Source organism: Leptonychotes weddellii, chromosome X (genome assembly GCF_054177405.1).
Source record: "Leptonychotes weddellii isolate Sample4059 chromosome X, ASM5417740v2, whole genome shotgun sequence".
NCBI classification, from domain to species: Eukaryota; Metazoa; Chordata; class Mammalia; order Carnivora; family Phocidae; genus Leptonychotes; species Leptonychotes weddellii.
Window position 1 is genome coordinate 100,998,633 of NC_138385.1, and position 17,416 is coordinate 101,016,048.

Below are 17,416 nucleotides of genomic sequence, written 5' to 3' on the forward strand. Positions count from 1 at the left end.
TGTCGCCTCAGAGTTGAGGAACGTGTTTTGGTGCCTGTAGCGCATCAGAATTAGGGATGTCGGGTCCCAAATAGGGAAGAGCTGGTAAATGAGGCATGTTTTTCTGGTCAGATCAGGTAAGGCAGATGGCAGTTTTGGAGAAGGCTCGGCGAAAGTGGAGAAAGCTGACCTGCCGGGCCTCGGGCGCTTCTCCTTCCCGCACCCCTCCTCCCCCTCCTCCTCCAGACCCAGCCTCGCCCTCGTGAGACCTCGTGGCGTTTGCAGAGGGCTCACAGCCCCCACCGAGGCCGGCGCCTTCTCCGCACGCGCGGGCATGGGGGGGAGCGGGCTCCGGGCACATGATCCCCCCGCTCCCGGCCGGCCCAGCACCTGACTCAGGCGGGGCCGGTGGGGGGTCCGGGCAGACCCGAGCCGCGCGTCCCGGAGCACGGCCCATGGCCTCCCCACGCCTCGGGACCTTCTGCTGCCCCACGCGGGACGCCGCCACACAGCTGGTGCTGAGCTTCCAGCCGCGGGCGTTCCACGCGCTGTGCCTGGGCAGCGGCGCCTGCAGTCTGGCGCTCGGCCTCCTGCAGCTGCTGCCCCGGCGCCGGCCCGCGGGCCCCGGCGCCCCCGCCACAGCCCGGCCGGCCTCGGCACGCGCCCCGGCCTCCGTCCGCATCCTGCGCGCCGCCGCCGCCTGCGACCTGCTCGGCTGCCTGGGTAAGGCGCGCGGCCCGCGGGTTGGGACCTGCTCGGTGCCCCGGTGAGCGCGCGCGGCCCGCGGGTTGGGACCTGCTCGGTGACCCGGTGAGCGCGCGCGGCCCGCGGGTTGGGACCTGCTCGGTGACCCGGTGAGCGCGCGCGGCCCGCGGGTTGGGACCTGCTCGGTGTCCGGGTGAGCGCGCGCGGCCCGCGGGTTGCGACCTGCTCCGTGCCCGGGTGAGCGCGCGCGGCCCGCGGGTTGCGACCTGCTCGGTGCCCCGGTGAGGGAGCATGGCTCGCGGGGTTGGGCGGGGTGTCTGCAGACCCGTAGCGGAGAGGACGAAACCGGAGGCGGCTCCCTAGGGACCGGACGGGACGGCCGGGGGACTCAGCAAAACAGGATAGGCAGTAAAAATTGCGCCCGGGGAACATTTGTTGAAGGAAGAAACCAGTTTCTAATGTTTGTTACTGCAAACTTACTAAGGAAATTTTAGACGGGGCACTTAAGCAAAAGCCAGATACTCTAAGGGAGCCATAATTATTCTGCCGGCGAGAGACTTAAGAGTATTTTGTGTATACACACAAAATCATTTCCAAAATGATTTAGCAGAATCAGGAAGAAAACTTGATGTATATATCTGTAATATATGTAAATACGTATATTTTGTCAGGTTTGGGTTTTATGCCACAGGTGGCCAAACTGGAGCCCCCACGCCAAATCCTGCCTGCCAGCCCTTTCTGTGGCCCAAAAGTTTTGTTGTTGTTGCTTTTAATCAAAAGAAAAATATTTCCAGGCATATGACTGTACCGTGAAATTTAAATGTCCGTATCCTTCAGTACAGTTTTATGGGAACGCAGCCACGCCTGTGCGTTCTCTCCTGCTGTGATAAGGACAGAGGTGGATGTTGGCAGAGAAATGATGGCCCATAAAGCCTAAAATACTTTCTGTCTAGCCCTTTACAGAAACTTTGCCACCCCTGCTTTAAACATGCATGGCACTTTTTACAGACCTCTAAGCTAGATAGTGCTGACCATTTGTTTAAGGTTTTATTTTGGAGAATTTCTAACATATACAAATCACACAGACTGTATAATGAACCCCTGGACCCATGACCTTGCTTTGTCTACACTCCATCCTCGTATCACACTCTCCACTGGATTAATCTGAAGCAAATCCCAGAATGTATATACTTCATCCATACAGATCTCAGTATATAGCTCTAGAAGATAAGAATTAAGTACACAGGGGCGCCTGGGTGGCTCAGTTGTTAAGCGTCTGCCTTCGGCTCAGGTCATGATCCCAGGGTCCTGGGATCGAGCCCCGCGTCGGGCTCCCTGCTCCGCGGGAAGCCTGCTTCTCCCTCTCCCACTCCCCCTGCTTGTGTTCCCTCTCTTGCTGTCTGTCAAATAAATAAATAAAATCTTAAAAAAAAAAAAGAAAATCTTTATAAAAAAAGAAATACATATATGTGGGTGTATATATATATATATATCACATTAGTATTATCACCTTAAAATAATGAAAATCAGTCCTTTAATGTCATTGCTGTATGTTCGATTGTGTCATAAATGCTGTTTTACAGTTGGTTGGTTTGAATCAGCATCCAGATACAGTCCACACTCTGCATTTGGCTGACAGGTGCTAACCTTTTCGGAATTGTACTTTTCAGTCGTTTTGCTTTTGAAGCAAGGGCTGTTGATGGTACTGGAGCTGGGCCCTGAGGGGATGGCCACAGTTCCTACCCCACCTCGAGCAGGTAGAGCTACAGGTGACTATGTCTCAGGGCCCCATTCTCCCGGTCCATGCGCTTGTGATTGGAGACCCTCAAGGACCTTTTTTACTTCCGGTAAATGCTGCGGAACCTCTGGTCACTTTCTCAGACCCGAGGAGTCCGATAGGAAGAAGTACTTCCTTTGTATTAGGGATAAAATCATCTTGGTGCTGGTTAATTAAATCAGAAATTGGTTTTCTTCCTGATTCTACTAAAATATTTTGGGAAAGCATCTTTTTTTTTTTATTTAAGTAATCTCTATACCCCACATAGGGCTCGAACCCACAACCCCAAGATAAGAGTTACATACTCTTCCAACTGAGCCACCCAGGCACCCCTGGAAAGACATCTTTTTTTTTTTTTATTCTTATTTTAATCCCCATACATTACATCATTAGTTTTAGATGAAGTGTTCCATGATTCATTGTTTGTGCATAACACCCAGTGCTCCATGCAGAATGTGTGGAAAGACATCTTAATAGCAGTTTAGTTTCTGTAACTTGAATATCTGGAAATAAAGATACACCTAAATATCTTTTGAGGATAGGTGGAATAATATTTGTATACACTCTTGGTTTGGGAAGGGAGATGCATGATGTTAACAAATGAGCAGAGGCAGAATTAAGGGGAAGGCTTGGTGACTGACACCTCACTGAAAAATAAATACTTAAGATGCCTACCTCATAGGACAGAGGTTTTTTTTTTTTTTCTTCAGTTTTATTGAGTTATAATTGATATACGGCACAATAACAATTTAAGATCTACAGCATAATGACTTAAGATACACATCTTGTGAAATGTTTACCACAATAAGTTGACATTCATCAGCTCATATCAATACAAAAATATGTAGGGCATTTATTGAGCTCAGAGGAGTGCTAGATGCTGAAAATGATAAAGCATTCTACAGAAGAAAAGCATTATTTTTGTGAGCAGTGCTTGATAATGAGAAGAGTATCTTTTTTAGTGTCCATAGTTCCTCTTTAATGGTATGTTGCATAATATAAATTTGGTATTGTATTACATAATGTATATTTGGTAATATATCGCACACTAGAGTGTATTTTTTTTAAAGATTTTATTTGAGAGAAAGCACAAGCAAGGGGGAGGGGCAGAGCAAGAGGGAGAAGCAGAATCCCTGCTGAGCAGGGAGCCCAGTGCGGGGCTCGATCCCAGGACCCTGGGTTCATGGGGCTCGATCCCAGGACCCTGGGTTCATGACCTGAGCTGAAGGCAGACACTCAACCGAGTTACCCAGGCGCCCCGGTATTTGGCGATGCATTATACAGTATATATTTGGTAGTAGAGTATGCAGTGTCAGTTTGGTGGTGTATTACAGTGTCTAGTAGTGTATCATGCATTGTATATTTAATAGTGTATTACACACTATATTAGTGTACATGAGTACATAGTATATAACTTTATACTGTTTACAGTTACCCTTTAGTATCGTTTTACATAGCATATGCTTAGACAAAGCATATCACATTACCTAACAAGCAGTTTTCTATATGTACCTTAAGGATGTATACTGTTTTGAGGAGAATTAGAAATTTGGGTCTAGTAGCAAAGAAAACTTACAAATAATAAATGTCAAGAGCAAATTGCCGAGAGCTAATTCGTGAAAATCTTAAATGCATTTTTTTTCAGAGAATGAAAGAATTATCTTTTTACATTTCAGAATCATGCTTTTTCAATCATTTTTTTCTGTGAGGAATATTTAATATGGACATTAAAAAAATAGCCAGAAATAAAGATTTTTAATCACATAGTTGCTTCATATCGAGTAAACAAAGAACACATTAGGGATAGGACTGTGGCTAATGATGGTTTAAGTTGAAATCAAAGTGCCTGGGCTTGCTTTGTGACCGAAATAATTACTCCCTGGATCTCCTTTGTTTCTCTCTCTGTACACACCCAAGTGTGTGTTTCTTTCCTCCCTCATTTCTTTCTCTGTCCCTTCTCAGGTATTTATCCTTACATCCATCTACTTTAGAGAGCACCAAGTCAGCTTTAGATGTGAGTTAGGACCATTACAAAGCACGGTAGTTCACCCTCAGCCACAGTTTGGCTTTCCGCGGGTTCTGTCTCCCCCCCCCCCCAGGGCTCTGTGGTCCGGAAACAGGTGCTCCTCCTTCCCGGGTGCCGGCCGAAGGTCCTGGCAGCCTCACGTTACATCACGATGCCCGCGTCATCTCATCACGCAGGCACCTTATCCTCTCACACCACCACAGGAAGGGTGAGGAGAGTACAGTAACACGTTTGGAGAGAGACCACACTCACACGACTTCCATGACCGTCTATTGTTATAACTGTTCTATTTTATTATTAGTTGTTAATCTCTTACTGTGCCTAATTTATAAACTAAGCTTTGTCCCAGGAACGCACGTAAGGGAAAAAAACATAGATTCAGTACAATCTGCAGTTTCCACATCCACTGGGGGTCTTGGAATGCATCCCCCGCGGGATGACTATATCCTCTAATTCTCTCTTAGGTATTGTATTGCGGTCTGCGGTGTGGCTAGGATTCCCAAATTTCGTTGACAACCCCGTCGCCGTGAATGGGACAGACATTTGGCCTGCTGCGTACTGTGTGGGGAGTGCGGTAAGTACACCTGGCTTTTGCTCACCCTCTTCTCCCCCCTGTGCTCCTCTTAGGCTGCGGTCCTCAAAGCGTGGTCTCAGCCCACTGGGGTTTGTCAGAAATGCAAATTCTCAGAGCCTGCTGATCAGGAACCTTGGGGGGTGGGGTCGGTCTGCGGAGTAACAAATCCAGGGGCTCCTGACTCCCACTGAGGTTTGAGAACCACTGCTGTATTGTGGTTCTTCCTGCCCCCACTTCTGAGCACACATAGACCATCCTTATTACCTTAGATTGAGCTGCAGTTAAAACCAGCTGGCCAGAAAGAAAAAGAAAGAAGAAAGTGATTGATTGGATGTATTCTGCTTGACGAAATCTGCGTTGAAATAGACGTATCTATACTTCTGTGTACCACGCCGTAGCACAATTCTCCGCTTCTCTCCCTTCTGCCCACACTGCTTCCCAGCCCACCCCTGGAGGCACACCAGTCTCGTGCTGCCCATAACATACCGAGCCCCTTCCTGCCCCGCTTCTGGGAAGCACTTTCCTGCCCCGTACTCCCTCATTCTCAGCAAAGAGCTGCTCCTTCACAGGCGCCGTGAGCCCTCACGCCAGTTTAGGCCTCACATCTGAGGCCTTCATCTTCCATGCCTTTGAGAGTACTGGAGGGCAGGGCTGGCCAGTGCAGTCCCCCCCGAGCAGACCGAGCACCAAGGGACACCCCGCCCTGGGCCGCATCCCACCCTTGCGTTCCCAGACCGTCCGCGCGTCTCCGGACGGCTTTCGTGTCCTGCTTCCTGACGTCACAGGAAAGAGGCATCTGCCAGCTCATTTCACGGATGGGGCAATCTGCTGCCTGTTTCCAGGAGCTTTGATGCCAGGCTCTTCCTGATTACAGATGTGGATCCAGCTGTTGTATAGCGCCTGCTTCTGGTGGCTGTTTTGCTATGCGGTTGACGCCTATCTGGTGATCCGGAGATCGGCAGGGCACAGGTATATTTGGAGGGAACAAGAAGAACTTTCTGCTCAGGTTCTGTCGTATGAGGAAGGGTCAGGGGTACTACTGAGGGTTCCAAAATATTTTTCAGTATGGCAGACACAGAACATCAGCCAGCCCCATCGCTTCTCGGGCTTTTGGCTAAGATCAAGTGCAGAACATCAGCCAGCCCCTCTCTGAGAAACCTCTCTGGCAGCTCATTTTTATAAAAGGCTGAGGGCAGACTCAAAATGAGGATGTTTAGACCATGACAAGTGATCCATAAATTACATATTTGCATTTTGGACACATACTAAAAAAGAATTGGCATGAACATAGACAATTTCTGGCGATCTAAAGGTTTGAGGAGAGAAGTTTTTGAAGTGTGAATTGACATGTTCTGCCAAATACGGAACCTGAGCACTGGAGCTGCAGGGGGGGCTCCCTTGGGAGAAATGACCCGGTGGGTGTGCCCCATGCATTTGTTACCAGCTGTTTAACCGTCAGCAAGCTGCTTCAGCTCTCTAGACTTGGCTGTGAAATACTACGCCCTCCTCAGGTCTGGGAGAGTCCATGCAATGCTGTGTGTAACTGGTTCAGAATCGTGCCTGGCACATCGTAGGCTCTCAGGAACTGTGCTCTGGGATTACCACTGGGATGTGCGTGTGTGTTGGGGGAACAGAAATACAGAGAACCTAAGTGACCAAGGGAAGCCGCATGGCAGGGTGGGGTGAGTGCCCAGGTACCCTGACTCCTGGTCCAGGAAGCGTGTGTCCCCCACTTTCCGATGGAGCCCTTGTTCTGCCTTTTTTTTTTTTTTAAGTAGTATAAACTTCACCCATTTAAGTGTATAAAATCCATTATTTTTTAGTATAGTTACAAAATCGTGCGACCATCACACCAACTAGTTTTATGACATTAGTCATCAGCCCCCCAAATCTCTTTACCAGTGATTAATTCCTCCCCCCACCCCTCACCCCCACCCCCCAGCCCCTGGCAACTACCAATCTATTTTCTGTCTCTAGGTTTGCCTACTCTGGGCATTGGCTGGAAGTGGAATCATTCAGCACGTGACCTTTTGTGTCTGGCTTCTTAAACATACAGTGACATGTTCAAGGTTTCCCCATGTTGCAGCAACATCCATAGTTCCTTCCTATGCGCTTCTGAGTAGTATTCCATTGTAAGGATGTACTACATTTTATTTAATTTTGAGAGAGCATGTGAGCAGGGGAGTGGGGCGGTGGAGAGGGAGAGAGAGAAAGAAAGAGGGAGAATCTCAAGCACACTCCACACTCAGCACAGAGCCTGACAATGGGGCTCGATCTCATGATGCTGAGATCATGACTTGAGCTGAAAGCAAGAGTCAGATGCTAACCAACTGTGTCACCCAGGCACCCCGATATACTACATTTTATATATATACATATGTGTGTGGGTGTCCGTGTATGTATGTATGTATATATGTATTTAAAAGTTTTGTTTATTCGACACAGAGAGAGATCATTTGAAAGAGAGAGCAGCAGAGGGAGAAGGAGAAGCAGACTCCCGCTGAGCAGGGAGCCCCACATAGGGCTGGATTCCAGGACCCTGGGATCATGACCTGAGCTGAAGGCAGACGCTTACTGACTGAGCCACCCAGGTGCCCCTTAAATATATTTTTTAAAGGTTTTATCTCATTTATTATTTTTTTAAAGAGTTTATTTGACAGAGAGCGAGAGAGGGAACACAAGCAGGGGGAGTGAGAGAGGGAGAAGCAGGCTTCCCGCTGAGCAGGGAACCCCATGTGGGGCTCGATCCCAGGTCCCTGGGATCATGACCTGAGCCAAAAGCAGACATTTAACAACTGAGCCACCCAGGTGCCCCTAAAAATTTTATTTTAAAGATTGATTTACTTACTTGAGAGAGTGCACATGAAAGTAGGGGGAATAGCAGAGGGAGAGAATCTCAAGCAGACTCCCCACGGAGCTCAGAACTGGCCTTGGGGCTCCATGTGGGGTGTGATCACAGGACCCATGAGATCATGACTTGAGCTGAAACCAAGAGTCAGATGCTTAACCAACTGAGCCACCCACATACCCCTAAGGTGCCTTTTTCCAAAAGGTATTTGAGAAAACTCACCAAAAAATATTTGAAAAAGAATAATCTATGTTGCTCATGGTTGCTAATAGCAAAGAAACTTACAAATCGAGTTACTTCCAGATTAACCAGGATGAGGAAGTGGAGGAAGATGAGGCTTAAAACTCATTAATCTGGAATATTTTGTATGAGTTGAAAAAAACATGGGAACCAAGCCAAAAAGAAAAGAGTTTGAACACTTTAATTTAGGTCTGTGATCCATTTTAAGGATTTTCTTTTTAAACTAATCTCCACACCCAGCGTGGGGCTTGAACTCACAACCCCGAGATCAAGAGTCACATGCTCTACCGACTAAGCCAGCCAGGCACCCTGGCCTATGATCCATTATATTTATTTATTTATTTATTTTTTAAAGATTTTATTTATTTGACAAAGAGACACAGTGAGAGAGGGAACACAAGCAGGGGGAGTGCGAGAGGGAGAAGCAGGCTTCCTGCTGAGCAGGGAGCCCGATGCGGGGCTCGATCCCAGGACCCTGGATCACGACCTGAGCTGAAGGCAGACACTTAACGACTGAGCCACCCAGGCGCCCCTATGATCCATTATATTTTAAGATTTTATTTATTTTATTGGGGGTAGGAGGAGCAGAGAGAGAGAGAATCTCAAACAGACTCTGTACTGAGCATGGAGCCTGACGTCGGGCTCGATCCCATGACCCTGAGATCATGACCTGAGCTCAGACCAAGAGTTGGATGCTTAACTGATTGAGCCACCCAGGCGCCCCAGTGATCCATTTTAAATTAATTTTTGTATGTAGGTGAGGAAAAGGTGGGTGTTTATTCTTTTGCATGTGGATGTCCAGTCGTCCCAGCACCATTTGTTGAATAAATTCACTTTTTAAATTGTTTTTTAAAGATTTTTAAATTTTTTTTAAAAGATTTTATTTATTTATTTGAGAGAGAACAAGCAGGAGGACTGACAGGGAGAGGGAGAAGCAGGCTCCCTGCTCGACGTCGGGCTCGATCCCAGCACCCTGTGGTCATGACCTGAGCTGAAGTCAGACGCTTAACCGACTGAGCCACCCAGGTCCCCCTAAAGATTTTATTTTTAAGTAATCTCTACACCCGGTGTGGGGCTTGAACTCAACAACCCCGAGATCAAAAGTTGCATGCTCCACCCATTGAACCAGCCAGGAGCTCCTGAATAAATTCACTTTTTTAAAGCCAATATCAGTAAACAAAGATCACATTCAGGCTGTAGAATATGCTGGGCAACCTTAGTAGATCCTTGCCCTAAAATCGTTGGTAGGGGCGCCTGGGTGGCTCAGTCGGTTAAACATCTGCCTTTGGCTCAGGTCATGATCCCGGGGTCCTGGGATCGAGCCCCGCATCGGGCTCCCTAGTCAGCAGGGAGTCTGCTGCTCCCCCTGCTTGTGCTCTCTCACTCTGTCAAGTAAATAAATAAAATCTTTAAAAAAAAAAAATCGTTGGTATTTCTCCTATTCCTATGTCCTCATCATTAACTTTGGTCTCTCTGCCCTGAAGTTTAGTGTTTACTTTTGTGCTTGTTTCTTCCACCTTTTTACTTTCACTCCTAAACTTTTACACATCTGTACAGAACCTGTGTATTCTTGGTTTTGAAAATTTTCTAGGGAAGGCAGTGAAGGTCAGAGGCAGCCAACCAGGTATATCCGTGAGGATTAGCTTTGGCTATGTAAAATACATAAAATAATAGTGACTTAAACAAGATAATTTTTCTCCCATGCTAAAAGAGGCCAGAGGTAGGCAATCCAAGGCCCTTATGATGGACATCAGGGACCCAAGCGCCTCCTATATTCATGCTCCATCATCCTATTGTGTGACTTCCAACTTCAAGGTGTCATGGCCCAATATGGCTGCTGGAGCTCTAGCCATCACATCTGCATTCCAGGCAGCAGGAAGGAGGAAGGGGGCAATGGATAAGGGTCTGTTTTCCCCTGAGGCACCTCCCTTCAAGCAGCCTCCCTGGGGATTTTACACAACAATTCCACTTTCATATTATTGGCCAGAATTTAGTTTCATGGCCACACTTAGCTGCAAGAGGAGGTTGGAAGTATAGTCTTAGCCAGGCATACTGCCATCTGGCATGACATCCAGGTTATGTTACTAAGGAAAAAGGGAAAATGGTTTTGGGCCAGCAACTGGCTGCAAGGAGAGGTCTGTGACCTGGAAGCCCAGTGCGAGTGTGTGTTCCTGTCTGATAGGTTTCTCACTCAGTTTCGGAGGGATTGGAGGATTGGAGTTCTGACACACTAGAGGTCTCGCAGACAGCCAGTTGTGGAGCTGTGAGGAGCCTTGCAGTACCAGAAGGAAGCTGGAAGCAGAGTACGCCGTTTGCGGCCACAGGGCTGTGCACTGCTTCACCCCCACGCATGGATGGCTGTGGTCAGGCGGGGCAGCCTGACCGCTTTCTGGATGTAGGAGACAGGCAGAGCCCTTGGAAGCCGGGGCAGGCAATCAGGAAGCCCTCCTCAGGCCCAGAAGAGTGTTTGGAACTCATTTTGGAGCACAGAATAAGGGTAGGCAGGATGCAGAGGGCGTGCAGAGATGAGAGGATGCTGGCAGAGCATAGCTTCCAAGGACCTGCCAGTCATGCAGAATGCAAAGGTCCAAAGCTGTGAAACATCCAGATGCCCTCCTAAGGACAAGAGCAAGGGCAGGTGTCCAGCGCTAGGAAGACCTTTGAGAGTGAAGTCGGCTCTCCCATCAAGAAGGAGTAGGGATGGGGCACCTGGGTGGCTCAGTCGGTTAAGCATCCGACTCTTGGTTTCAGCTCAGGTCCTGCTCTCAGGGTCATGGGATCGAGCCCTGCACTGGGCTCAGTGAGGAGTGTGATTAGGTTTCTCTCCCCCTTTCCCTCTACTCCTCCCCCCACACTGCTCGCTTGTGTGCGTGCTCTCTCTCTCTCTCAAATAAATAAACCTTAAACAAAAAGGAGTAGGGTACACAGCAGAGAAATAAGACAGGTGGTTTGGAGCCACAGAGACCCAGCCCCTACCTCATCCCTGGCAGAAGCCATGCTTCCTGGTGTGAGGGCGCCTAGGGGCCAGCACGGGGTGGTTGGAGCCAGAGCTGAAGGTGTGGGTCCAGAAGCACCTGTAGCTTCTCTGCTAAGAGCCAGCTTGCTCCCAAAGCCAAGGGTGCAGGTGATTCTGCAGGTGGCAGTTAAGAGACTGGAGCTGCCCTGGGTTGGGTCCTGAGGAATTCCAAGGCAGGGGGCAAGGTATTGCAGGAATGGCTGGATTAAATGCCACGTTCCCTTCTAGATTCTTCCAGTCCTCAGCTATTTTCTTTGGCACAGGAGAATCTTTTTGAAAATCCTAATTCTAAGAAATGTCATTAAGACAGATTTTGAGTTAAAATTTAAACTGCTACGTTGGCTCCCGATGCAGGATGTACAGGCTTTAAACAACAACAGAAGGTGCTTGAGACTGTGGGAAAGGCCCTAAATTGAAGTCTACCTGCTCCGTGAACATGAGTGTGAGAGAAAGGGGGTCTGGGGAGGGCTCTTGCGTGCCTGGACCTGGAAACTGTCCAGTGGTGAGATAAAGGGACGAGGATCTGCAGTCCCCTGCTGCTCCTCGTTGTGCACGCATGGGAGCTCAGGCTCACCACCTGTGTGGGTTTGGGGTTGTATCAGTTCCTAAAGTGGCTGCCGCCTGACCAGCCTGGCCAGTCTGACTCCACTGTGCTTGGTCATCCGGAGCCAGAGCACCGTTGACGGGACTGTGGCCACCCCCAGCCCTGCCCTCGCCTGGCCTCGCTCCCTGGACTGCTGTCTCCCACCTCTCAGCACTCCTAGATTCCTCTGGCCCAAGGTGAGGGTCTGCACTCTACAGTCACCCAAGTCCTTGCAGAAGGCTGCTCCTTTTTTCCTTTGTTCCATGCAGAGCCTCTGACTTCTGGGCAAGACCCACCCCACCAGCTCCCAAACCCAGAGAGATAGGGCAGGGCCGCTCCAGAACCGGGAGGAAACACAGGCTGGAGTCGTTTCCTTGTGGCCTTCCAGAGAGCTGGCTGTGAAATGTTTCTTCTTCCTGAAGCTCATTCCCGTGTGCTGGCTCTCTCCTCCTGTCTCCTTCTAGAAGGACATCCCTTCACTCAGATCCCTGACCGTTCCCTTGTCTACACAGCTGATCTTCAGAGTTAAAATCCTGATGGGTGGGGGGTTGCACTATTTGCCAGGAGTCTGGTAGAGTCTTGGGTTGTGGTTAGTGCATCCGATGGAGCGCTGGACCCCCTGTCCTGTGGCGCAGAGGACGCAGATTAAAGGCTGCATTGGCGCAGTCAGAGAGCTGTGCATCCGTCTTCCAGCCCCCAGCTGCAGGGCTGGCTGACCTCCGGTCTATAGGGAAAAGGGCGAGGTGTGTGGGCGTAGGAAGATGAAGGGTAGAGATGGTCCAGGAATGTGAAGCATGCAGCGAATGGTGGGCGTGGGGGAGGAAGGCGAGGAAGGGAAGCTCCCCACTATCCTGGAACATCAAATGCGCACACATTTCTTCAGAGACCTTGGGTTGGACTGAGCACGGAGACCCTTGACTTTTAGGTGCCTCTGGGAAGGTTTGGGGATAGGAGCTCCTCACTTAGCGGGTAAGCCGGTTGCTGAGGAGGACTGATGAGGTACCTGCTCCTTGTTCCTCTCACCCTTGCAAGCCTCACGTGCTGTGAAAGAAGCCAGACACAGAGGGCCACATACTGCATGACTACATTTGCCTAAATTGTGCAGAATAGGAAAAGCCATAGAGACACAAAGGAAGCTGGTGGTTGCTGGGGGCTAGGAGCAGGAGGAACGGGGGGGTGCGTTTGGGGTTTCCTTCTGGGGTGATGACGATGTCCGAACTGGATAGAGGAGGTGACTGCACAACATTGTGAATTTACTGAATACTCCTGAGTTGCTCACTTGAAAATGGTTCCTTTTATGTTATGTGAATTTCATCGCAATTAAAAAATAAAAACTCAGAGGCATAATAAGGCAAATCTTTGCCAAGGGTTTGCTCAGTGTACGTTTTCCTGACTGTTTTGGGTCCCGGGAGTGGGTCTGGTACTTTCTGTGGCTGGGCATCCCGATCCCTCCTCTCAGGCAAGGCCCCCCTGTCCTTCTCCCCTAGCACCATCCTGCTCTACCGCCTCATGGCCTGGGGCCTAGCCGCCCTGCTCTGCGTGGAGGGAGCGGTCCTGCTCTACTACCCTTCTGTGTCCAGGTAAGTAGGGACTCCCAGCTCCCCAGCCCATTGTGTGCTCTTGAAGAGAATGCGTGGGCACTGAGCCAGAGCGGGCCCCTTGCAGGTCAGGCCAGTGTTCACAGAGCCACCCAGCTGACCCCCGGGGGGGGCTCACTACAATACCTTGTACTCTTGGGCTCATTTCCCTCCCTCTGCCTTTCACATTTGTGCAGGTGGGTGCTTGTGCACACAGAGCTTTCGGTGTGTCTCCCATGTAAGGACGTGCACGCAGCTCTAGGTGTGAGAGAGAGATCTGAAATGGTCTCAGGTTCTTCTTCAACCTTAAAATCTCATCAGTGCAGGGGCGCTTGGGTGGCTCAGTTGGTTAAGCATCGGCCTTCGGCTCAGGTCCTGGGATGAGTCCCACATCGGGCTCCCTGCTCAGTGGGGAGTCTGCTTCTCCCTCTCTCTCTGCTGCTCCCCCTGCTTGTACGTGCTCTTTCTCTCTCCCTCTCCCTCTCAAATAGATAAATAAAATCTTTAAAAAAAAACAAATCTCATCAATGCAATCATTTGTAAGGCCTCACGGTCCCTCCAAGTTATGTATATTCTAACTTACAATGGAAAGCTGAAAAACAGGTTGGACATTGTCTCTTTGTGATTTTAGGGCAGTGTAGACAAGGATCAACACAGCACAGCCCTGAGGACAAATCCGGCCCTCTGCTTGGTTTTGTAGATAAAGTTTTATTGGAACACAGTCATGCCCATCTGTTTATGCATGATTTATGGCTGCTTTCATTCTGCAGTGTCAGTTTCGACAGGCTGTGTGGTCCACAGAGCATAAAATACTTAACTGTAAATGTTCCCTGACAGGAAAAGTTTGCTGACTCATGGTTAGACCATTTCTCCCCTGCTCCTTTTTTAATTTCTTGCAGCTACTCCAACATCTCCAGATTGGTGTTGCCTAGTTGATGGTGAATACTCCCGAAGTTCTGTGTAGATCCATTCATACAGCTGCTCTCCTGAGGAACTTTAAAAGGACAAATACAGTGACAGTGGCTGTTACAATGGAATGCACTTAATTGGAAAGGGAGTTGTCATCACTCAGCTTACCTGCGGGCTCCTGGAGCCTCCTGGGAAGGTTGCATGTGAGCGGGAGGGAGCCATTGCTGCAGGGCTTACAAGGAGCTCTGAGGCGCCCCCGTGGTCCTTCGGAGGCCGCTCCTGGGCCTGAGTCAGGCTCCCATCCTCACCCTCTCATTCATTGCTCACTTTTTGTCTTTCTGTCAGAATCATGGCTCTTCCTCCACTTGTTTCTCCCCTCAAGCCTTTGTAGACCGCATTTGAGCCTTCCACAGCTGCAAATGAAAACTGCTTTTAAAGGAAGGTAGCATTGTAAGGTGATACTGTGTTCCTCCTGATGGTGAGAAAAGGTGGCATTGCGTTTTTCCTTCCTGACTTTTTTTGCATTTTTCTATCATTTTCCCTTTCTGATTTGACCACTCCATGCATATTAAAACAAGAGTGCTTGCATTTTTATCATTCCACCTTCTGTGGCCACAGGGGCTGTTCCTCCATCTGCGTTTCTATCTCCTGCTTGGCTTAAGCAACCTCTCTCCCCTTTGCCTTCGATTCTGTCTTCCTCTTTGCCCTTTTTTCTGTTACATTGTGCATTTCTTAGCCGATAGTTCTTACCTTGGTAAACTCCGCTGCATCACATGGTGACTCATGATTCCCATGATCCTTCAATAGAAATTCCCATCCTTGGGGACGCCTGGGTGGCTCAGGTTGGTTAAGCCCTCCCCCCTGTTGATGATCTCTCTCTCATACTCTAATAAATAATTTAAAAATGTTTTTTATTTATTTATTCTTGGGGGGTGGGGTAGAGGCAGAAGCAGGCTCCCCATCACGCAGGGAGCCCAACACAGGGCTCGATCCCAGGACCCTGAGATCATGACCTGAGCTGAAGGCAGATGCTTAATTGACTGAGCCACCCAGGAACCCCTATTCAATGACTCTTGCAACATCGTTATTATAAAATATAAAAGAATACTCAACAGCATGAAAAATTTTAAATACATGTGTTATCAAAAACATACTCTTCCCCCCCCAACAATTCATATAAACCCACATTTTCTTTCTTTCTTTTTTTTTTTTTGTTAAAGATTCTATTTATTTATTTGACAGACACAGCCAGAGAGGGAACACAAGCAGGGGGAGTGGGAGAGGCAGAAGCAAGCTCCCCGCTGAGCAGGGAGCCCAACACGGGGCCCGATTCCAGGACCTGGGATCATGACCTGAGCCGAAGGCAGACGCTTCACCGACTGAGCCACCCGGGCACTCAAAATAAATAAAATCTTAAAAAAAAATTCTGATCCTTTTCCCTGAAAAGCACCTGTGAAATGATTGTTATGCATAACCATAGAAACACACTTATTTTGGAACAAGAAGTTTGGGTATACTGGGGTGCTGAAGGGGAGGGACTAGATCTTCACAGGACTGGCTAGGCATAGTGCCGAGTAAGTGCTTAAAACCTCACTACTTCACTGAGCACCTCTGTCTCTACTTGAATTGGGTCTTTTTCTCCTTGAAGAGACCCAGTGCGGGGACTCCCCCATTCCAGTGTGTCTGTTTCTATCTTTCCTTTTCCCAGCAGGGCCCTTTAAAAGGTCCCCCAGTGGAATGCCTTAGAGGTCCTTCCATTTACAAGACAAGTAGAAACATGATTGATCTGCCTTATTCTTCAGTGATTTATTGCTTATTCACAGACATGAGCTGTGAGTCAGATTTCCTTTGGGCAGACTCAGAAGTGGATTTATGCATTTCCCTTTTCACTCTCCTCCTCTTATCTCGGCTTCCAGATAAGTATGTATATTTTAGGCAAAGCCTTGTTTTCGAGAATGACTTGGTTTTCCTCCCCCAGGTGTGAGCGGGATCTGGAGCATGCCATTCCTCACTATGTCACCACATACTTGCCGCTGCTGCTGGTGTTTGTGGCCAATCCCATCCTGTTCCAAAAGACAGTGACTGCAGGTGAATAACAGGGAAGCTCTCTGGGTGCAGGACCATGGGGTATGGCTCCATGCCTTGGGCTCAGATGATGGCGTGTCTCGTCCTTCTGGAATCATCCAGGACAGTTGACTTCATTTGTCATCCTCCAGAGACATAAGCACAGTACACTTGGAGAAAGTGAGCAGGTTTAATAAATGAAGTGAGCAAGCCTCTTTAGTGATGGGCTACGTCAGTTCTTTGCCAACGTTTAATAGCTCCAGGCCAGGACCAGTGGACTTCATGTTTCCATCTGGGCTCATCCTGGGTCTGCCCTTGATGTGGCTTGCAGGCCCCAGGAGTGCCCTTGGAAAATTGTGGAGCGGGAGGCTTGGGCGGGGGAGGGAAGGGATGGAGTCTGGCCTGAAGAGTGGTGAGCCTGGCTGCTCCCATGATGTGCTTGGCCTCTGTCTTTTCTCAGTTGGGCAGGAAACAGGAAGTAGAGCACAGGAAATGAGTCAAATGCAATGGTAAGGACTGGATAAGAAGGATGTTGTGAGCCAGCAGAAAGCCCTGGAAAGACCTCCGCTGAGGCTGGGGACTTGGCATTCCAGTCCCCACTGCATCCTCAAGGAAGTGTGACAGGAGCACCCTCCAACCTTCAGCCCCATGGATCTCTCAAGTGCAGAATAGGAATGAAGAAGTGCAGGCCTGGCCTGGGTGGCTCAGTCTGTTAAGCATCCTGGGATCGAGCGTTGTGTCAGGTTGGGGTTCTGGGATCCAGCCCTGCGTCATCAGGTTCCCTGCTCAGTGGGGAGTCTGCTTCTCCCTCTGCCCCTCCCCCCAGTGCGTGCACGTTTTCTTGTGTGCTCTCTCTCTCAAATAAAATCTGAAAAAAAGAAGTGCATCTTAACAGAAGGTTGGTTGAGGATCAGCTGTTGATCGTAGAACTTTAAAACATTAAAAGGACTCTATCACTAGGAATGGGAAATCATTGTGGCTCTTTGGATCCCTTTTCTTTCAGGTCTGCCTTTAAAAACAGTATATTAAATACAGTAACTTTTTAAATAGAATTGCATAAAAGTGCTGAGTCAGTTACATCAAACAAATGAAAATCACATATATGGAAAGGACTGGAA

General features: G+C 48.9%; 1 protein-coding gene across 1 annotated transcript in view; it reads left to right on the top strand.

The window, feature by feature from the left end:
- The first annotated feature begins 215 nt into the window (after nucleotides 1-215).
- Nucleotides 216-17,416, top strand: part of GPR143 (G protein-coupled receptor 143) — a 35,561-nt gene continuing 18,360 nt past the window's right edge. The window contains exons 1-7 of the mRNA XM_081809291.1: nucleotides 216-702; nucleotides 4,952-5,061; nucleotides 5,936-6,030; nucleotides 13,236-13,328; nucleotides 16,213-16,322; nucleotides 16,759-16,807; nucleotides 17,302-17,318. Of these exons, the coding sequence (XP_081665417.1) occupies nucleotides 339-702; nucleotides 4,952-5,061; nucleotides 5,936-6,030; nucleotides 13,236-13,328; nucleotides 16,213-16,322; nucleotides 16,759-16,807; nucleotides 17,302-17,318 (838 nt within the window). The 5' untranslated portion in view covers nucleotides 216-338. The remainder of the gene's footprint in view (nucleotides 703-4,951; nucleotides 5,062-5,935; nucleotides 6,031-13,235; nucleotides 13,329-16,212; nucleotides 16,323-16,758; nucleotides 16,808-17,301; nucleotides 17,319-17,416) is intronic.